Source organism: Temnothorax americanus, unplaced genomic scaffold (genome assembly GCF_048541705.1).
Source record: "Temnothorax americanus isolate GAGA-0224 unplaced genomic scaffold, ASM4854170v1 Scaffold5, whole genome shotgun sequence".
Lineage (NCBI taxonomy): Eukaryota > Metazoa > Arthropoda > Insecta > Hymenoptera > Formicidae > Temnothorax > Temnothorax americanus.
Window position 1 is genome coordinate 8185185 of NW_027509657.1, and position 6073 is coordinate 8191257.

Genomic DNA, 6073 nt, shown 5'->3' on the forward strand with positions numbered 1-6073 from the left:
GAACTCAACAGTTGTGCAACAGTTGTGTCGTGTCTACTCGTTTGTGCAACGTGCAACATAAAATTACTGTCCCAAAATTTGCGCGAGATTAAAATATAGTGAGTGTATGACAAATACAAGAAAAATTAAAATGTACAAATATACAAAAATGTTCTTGTGCGAAAAGGCTATAATGCCCGTAGCCACACTAGCGCGTGGCGATTGCATCCTACGTTTGCGTTTACGTCTCTTGACCAATCAGAATGTAGCTGCTGGCGCGTGCGATTCGCGATTTCCGTTCTGCGTGGTCAAAAGACGTAGACGTAAGATGCAAACGCAGACGCAATCGCCACCGTGAACATCCGTCGATTATTGGAGAACAAAATTCTAGTTTCTAGTTCCTACACTTGCCGAAGCCGAATTCCGCGGCGCTGACGTTCGTTCGCACGTAGGCTCGCACGGCATTAAATGGCTTGATGGTGAATCGCGTTTATTTACTCGCGTTATATTATATACCGCGTGCTGTCAGCTGTCACTCGCATTTAAAATGCCAGCCAGGGCAAAATGAGATTACATCTCGCTTTTACGGTAACTATCTGCCTCTTATGGGATCGAAACGAACGTTTGGTACTCGCGAACAAAAGCGCCGAGCCACAGCCGGAATACAGGCCCGATGGTCCACTGGTAATGTGCAAGTTCTTGTGAGTATTCAAATGGACACTTCCTAATGTTCCTGTTCCAGCGGAGAGATAGATACATTGGCCTTTTTTTTTTTTTTTATAGACCTAAGGAATTCATAGAATGCGAGGACCCGGTTGATCACAAGGGGAACAAGACCGCCAAGGAGGAAACGGGCTTCGGCTGTGTCAAGGTGCGACACATCTCTGCGTAACAGTTTCTCCGTTCTCTTTTGCAACGTTTGTAAAATTTAGATCAACGTTAAATCAAAGAAACTTGACGAAAAGTATCGTTCTTCTTTTAACGTTGCACACGTGCAGCTGTGAGAAATTCAGATCAAAATTATTTACGCGCGATGATTTAACAGTTTGGAGGATCTCGCTACGAAGACGTAGAGAAGACCAAGGTGTCCTGTACGGTGCTGCCGGACATCGAGTGTTACGGACCTAGGACATTCTTTCGCGAAGGGATACCGTGTATCAAGTACAGCGACCATTACTTCGCGACGACTCTGCTGTACAGCATTCTGCTGGGTTTCCTCGGCATGGACCGGTTCTGCCTCGGACAGACCGGGACAGCGGTGGGCAAACTGTTAACGCTGGGTGGCATGGGTGTATGGTGGATCGTCGATGTTATCTTGTTGGTAACGAACTCTTTGCAACCTGAAGACGGCAGTAACTGGAATCCATACGTATAGCGTTTCGAGAAACAGAGATCACATTTTGTATATAATATATAACTTAGTTTGTAATTTACGAGACGACGTGTGACTCCGTGCGAGAGAGCGGTCAACTTATATATTTGATGGATCTCAGGAATCGCCCATATTTGGTTGAATCCCCGACCGTCGTCCCACGTATGTACATACACCTCGGTTTGACGAGGGTCGTTAGAAAATTGAAATTAAACGAAGGAGCATGAAGTAAATAATAATTTACTCACGTCCCACTTCGGGAATTTGTTTCGTAATTAAATTATTACACGTAGTAAACAAATTTCATATTTATTTATAAATTATCTTAATTGTTTCATATTTAAATTGTTATACGTCGTCAATAAACCATTACCATGCGCTGAAGTTTGCGCCGAGTACACCGCGCGAGTTCTCTTTGAAATATACTAAGAATTAATATATTGATTTATATTTACTTAAAATTATAGGTTGCAAATCGCAACAAAAAAAAAAAAAGATTGCGATTAGTTTATGTATACAATGGTTTATAATTCATAATCGTCAGGATGGTACAATTCACTGAGCAATCTATATACATAGGACGGCGCGTTTCCACCTCTGAAAAAGAAAATAAAAACATTTGTCGTCGCTCGATTTCAACACCGATCTACATATAAATTAGTAAATCTTGGTTGTCTTACGTGTTCGAGATGAATAATGTGACGAGGTCTGGTGGAACGTAATCGAACACGGGATTGTAGGCGTGTATCCGCTCCAGCAGCGGTGCGTTGGCACCGTCGATTACGCCGTGCATCGGTGAAACGTGACACGTGAAGCCATTCTGCTTGCCCGAGCAGTGGTAAAGGGGCGCGAGCTTGTAGAGGGGCAACAAAACCATTACTGGAACGGAATAGTGCTTGGCGGCTTGGGCAACGGTGTGCGCACCCGAGATTGCCCGCAGTCCGCCGTTCGCCATGACGGTGTGAGTGCCGATGATGACCTTGTTGACGCGAGACATCATCGCGAAGATCGCCGCGTCTGATATTAACGTGGTCTTAATTTTCGCCGTGGCCAGGTTCGCTGCCATTTCATGACCCTGCAATCGTTTCGCAGCGTTCTCCCTCGGTAAAGATACTCTCCTCTCGGTTTTATTTCGAGTTTGTCTCGAAGCTAAGTGCGTACTTACGCTTAGAAATGGTCCGCCCTCGGCTATTATAACATCGAAGGCCCTGGTATCGGCGGCTTTCTTGAAAAATTCCTCCACCAATTTTGATTTGCCGATGGTCATTATAATTTCGTTCGAGTGTATGTGCTCGGACGCTTGTCGCGTGATGTTTTCTGAGCTGCAAACGCATGAAATTTCTTGAAAAAGTTATATCGAGAAACGTATCCGCAAAGCCTATTTGATTTATTTGAAAACACGTAATGTCTGTTGACTAAAAAATGTTCGATATATCAGGGTGCGGAGGATATAGGGGACGTTGATATAAAAATCTGAACGAACATTGAACCTAATCTCCGACTACTGAAACATATTACAGAAATTGCATCGTTTTCACGTCATATGATATAAATGCAAAACGCACGTGTAACTCACCATGTTTCCAATTCGACTTCAAACTCCGCGATGTGCTCGATGAGGGAGGTTTTGAGGAAAGGTATCGAGACGCTGAAATCTATTTGCTGATCACTCTCAGCGGTAAGAATTTTGTGCAAGGACTCCTGGGGATCCGTCTCGTCCGTCTTGTTCTTCAATTCCGAGGTATATTCTTCTCTAACGATCTGCAATACCCTTCTCACCATGTTTCCAATACACGCCTGAAGAGGAAGCGTCTTAACCAGGTACTTTCCGTTTCGCGCGACAATGTCCATCAAATCTCTGGAAAATCAAGAGTTCGTAATATCGCAAAAATTAATAACGCAAGTTAATGCGAAGGTTAATAGAACGAAATAGCGTTTTCCATCGTCCGAGTAAAATGAACACGCGTGTGTCGCCACGCGTGACGCAACGCGCGACAGCTGTGACGAATGGCTCATACTTGGCCGTGTTCCATTCCGTCGCGTTGACGATCTCCTTGAGCACGGAGATGGTGGCTACCACGATGTTGTGCGTGCCCTTGATCTCTCTGCAAAAAAAAGCACTAATGTATTTTTTCTCTTTCATTTCTTTGCAAGTTCGAAGAAAATTATCTTACCCATAGTGAATGCTGTTTATCAACTTCACGACACCTTCGTTAACGTCTTTCGGACACACGTCGAGCATTCTTATATATTTTCGTTTTCTCAAATAGTTGACAGTTATATTCACCACGATATATCTTGCTACTCCAGAAAATTTTCAAAGTTTCTTTCCTCTATTCATGACTCGTTACGTACGACACATACGTCGTCGTCTTTATATTTGCTCCATGATGTAAGAAATGCGTTTTCCTCCTATATACTCCAAACCCTCCAAACTCCAATAAATACTACAATTTAACCTACAATTACTTACGGCAGTATAGCCGAAAATCAGCAGCGTTCGTTTTAGAACTTCCTGCACGGTTTGTCTTTCCTCTTTTTCTTCTTACGTTGGAGAGAAAAAGAGAAAAGATGAACTGTGCAGAAAGTTCAGATAAGTAGAACAGACCTTAAAATATTGTTAACTTATTGCACCACGGTGCACAGGACGTTATTGTGCGTGTGAACAAAGCAAAATCGGAGTTGTCGGCCCTGAATCGACTAACCTAACTAACTAACCTATACGCCTGTTTGAAAATTGGAGTGACCACGTTCTCGACCGCCGAATGCTGTATATATTTAACCTATCCCTGTCATATATCATTGTCCATAAAAAAAAAAAAAACATAGTTTTAAATGTGCCATCCACGGCGAGAAAGTTGTTCCAAGTCATGATCTGCCCGGACCTTGTCTCCAACTCCAACTACAGTAGCCCGGCGATCAAGTGGCATCAAACGGATCTCACGGTCGTCATTTGCATTCAGTTGACCGACGTGTCGGATTACTATCTCCGAGTCGAGGGCACGCGTTTGCAGTTTAGGTATTCAGATGTGCGCGCGACAGAGGGAAAGGAGAGGTACGTGTGTGCGACACACGTGGATCTATATAATCTCAAATGTTTGCAGTACGAAGACGAACGACAAGGAGTACTACCTTATTCTACACCTGTTCGGAGCGGTGATAGCGGAGAAGACGGTGCACAAGAATGTCGGGAGGGAGATTAAGATCTATCTCGTGAAAGGACTCAAATGTACGGTAACTTTTTCTCTCATAAATTTATCTCGATGTATAAATGTGAAAAACAGACTTATATATATCTTGTTCCGATTCTCAATAGGGTATTCGTGGCTAAGACTGATCAAGTCCAAGGAAAAGCATCCGCTTATATCGTACAACCTAGAACACATACGTGAGACGGATCACGTTGAAAAACCTTTCGACGGTAAGAATAACTATTTTTAATTTTTATACGCGTGTATCTTTACGAGACGCTCGGTTATTATCTGAAAACGAAGAAAGACAAGAGTTCCAAATCTTCCACGTGCTTTTCACGTTCGTTCACATACGAGTATATGTTTTTTCTCTTGTTTTACAGTAGGTAGATTCGAAAGGTACAAACGCGAACATAATATACAAAATATAATGCCCGTTGTGCCATCCAGTGACGAAGAATCTGAGGACGAAGAAGTGGACTTTACCCATTTTGGTTAATATACTTCTATTATATTCACGTGAATAAATGATGTACATTTTTGACATTTTGTTGTGTAAAAAACAAGAAACTTTTTTGCAGTTTTCGGTGCAATATTAATGAAAAATATACACAGCATATTACTAAAGTACGTCTTTTCAATTTTATGCGAAGATCGAAGAGCTTTTCTGCGAAATAGCAACGTGGAAGTAACTGTCTCGTTAGCAACTAATCAATTTTCAATATTATACTTCTTGATGTTGATTCCAAGTAACTGACGTCATATAGCGTATAACTTAAAATGGGCATTGATTTTTTTTACGTTAGCTTGGTGAATCGTTTTTATTTCTACAATTAAAATGGTATCTTTTAACAAACATAACATTTTGTTATACGAGACGCACGTCACGTATCGTGACAGTTAAATTATTTATAAAATAAATATTTAAAGCTTGTCATTTACAAAATTGTATCAAATGTCAAAAAGATCGGATGTCATGAAATTAATGCGTTGTCGTCATCACATATATTTCTTACCGGTAAGAATAATTAAATGTATTTTTATCAAAATATCATGCTAAGTGAAATCTCAAAGATATTTATAAAATGTGTGTATCTCAGATATATTATTTATATTATGTGGAATGTCACTAAACTGACTGGCTTAAAACTGACAATTAAATATTCATATAAGGCGATTTTTGGCGTGACTCCGGTATAAGCGACCAAAGTGTACCAAACGATCGCCAAAAATCGCCTATAGGTACATTTTATAAACATATCTTTGGCGAGATGAGTCGATTTTGACGTACTATTCAACTATGATATATAATTTATATTAATCTATTTACATTTTGACGATGGTAACTACTTAAAAAATAACAATAAAACACGCGTGGCACGTACGTTCGTTCAGACGCGAGCCGCTTGCTAAAGCCACGTGTCTAACAAAGTTAAAACGATAGCACCGGGAAATTTCGTTCATAAAACTTGGAAAAAAACGGTATTTTTCGATTAACGTTTAATATAATTAAATTGTACATTATATTATT

The 6073-nt window shown here is 40.8% G+C and overlaps 3 protein-coding genes across 4 annotated transcripts; 2 read left to right on the forward strand and 1 right to left on the reverse strand.

Annotated features, from left to right (window-relative positions):
* Positions 1–402: 402 nt before the first annotated feature.
* Amrt (TM2 domain-containing protein 2 amaretto) lies at positions 403–1663 on the forward strand. The gene is made up of 3 exons (XM_077418643.1): positions 403–680; positions 763–850; positions 1025–1663. The coding sequence occupies exons 1-3, from the start codon at positions 544–546 to the stop codon at positions 1352–1354; spliced, it is 555 nt and encodes a 184-aa protein (XP_077274769.1). The 5' UTR covers positions 403–543; the 3' UTR covers positions 1355–1663.
* Positions 1645–3893, reverse strand: Eif2bbeta (eukaryotic translation initiation factor 2B subunit beta). The gene is made up of 6 exons (XM_077418628.1): positions 3526–3893; positions 3370–3456; positions 2928–3209; positions 2517–2673; positions 2032–2426; positions 1645–1948 (listed from the first exon to the last, which is right to left on the reverse strand). Exons 1-6 carry the CDS (start codon positions 3591–3593, stop codon positions 1876–1878), a joined length of 1062 nt encoding a protein of 353 aa, XP_077274754.1. The 5' UTR covers positions 3594–3893; the 3' UTR covers positions 1645–1875.
* Positions 3894–4008: 115 nt separating this feature from the next.
* LOC143904198 (putative ATP-dependent RNA helicase TDRD12) lies at positions 4009–5169 on the forward strand. 2 transcript variants are annotated; one of them, XM_077418639.1, is made up of 4 exons: positions 4009–4406; positions 4456–4580; positions 4668–4772; positions 4926–5169. In XM_077418639.1, exons 1-4 carry the CDS (start codon positions 4117–4119, stop codon positions 5039–5041), a joined length of 636 nt encoding a protein of 211 aa, XP_077274765.1. In that variant the 5' UTR covers positions 4009–4116; the 3' UTR covers positions 5042–5169. The 2 variants fall into 2 exon arrangements, with proteins under 2 accessions (XP_077274765.1, XP_077274766.1); XM_077418640.1 differs by having other exon boundaries at positions 4023–4370.
* The last annotated feature ends 904 nt before the right edge of the window (positions 5170–6073 follow it).

Excerpts from the sequence above, each read along its gene's own strand:
- Amrt (XM_077418643.1), top strand. The coding sequence starts at position 544 with ATGAGATTACATCTCGCTTTTACGGTAACTATCTGCCTCTTATGGGAT. Across the intron at positions 681-762 it reads CTGGTAATGTGCAAGTTCTT|ACCTAAGGAATTCATAGAAT; the intron begins GTGAGTATTCAA and ends TTTTTTTTATAG. Across the intron at positions 851-1,024 it reads CGGGCTTCGGCTGTGTCAAG|TTTGGAGGATCTCGCTACGA; the intron begins GTGCGACACATC and ends ATGATTTAACAG.
- Eif2bbeta (XM_077418628.1), bottom strand. The coding sequence starts at position 3,593 with ATGCTCGACGTGTGTCCGAAAGACGTTAACGAAGGTGTCGTGAAGTTG. Across the intron at positions 3,457-3,525 it reads ATAAACAGCATTCACTATGG|AGAGATCAAGGGCACGCACA; the intron begins GTAAGATAATTT and ends TTTTTTTTGCAG. Across the intron at positions 2,427-2,516 it reads AGGGCGGACCATTTCTAAGC|GGTCATGAAATGGCAGCGAA; the intron begins GTAAGTACGCAC and ends AAACGATTGCAG.
- LOC143904198 (XM_077418639.1), top strand. The coding sequence starts at position 4,117 with ATGCTGTATATATTTAACCTATCCCTGTCATATATCATTGTCCATAAA. Across the intron at positions 4,407-4,455 it reads GCGACAGAGGGAAAGGAGAG|TACGAAGACGAACGACAAGG; the intron begins GTACGTGTGTGC and ends AAATGTTTGCAG. Across the intron at positions 4,773-4,925 it reads CGTTGAAAAACCTTTCGACG|TAGGTAGATTCGAAAGGTAC; the intron begins GTAAGAATAACT and ends CTTGTTTTACAG.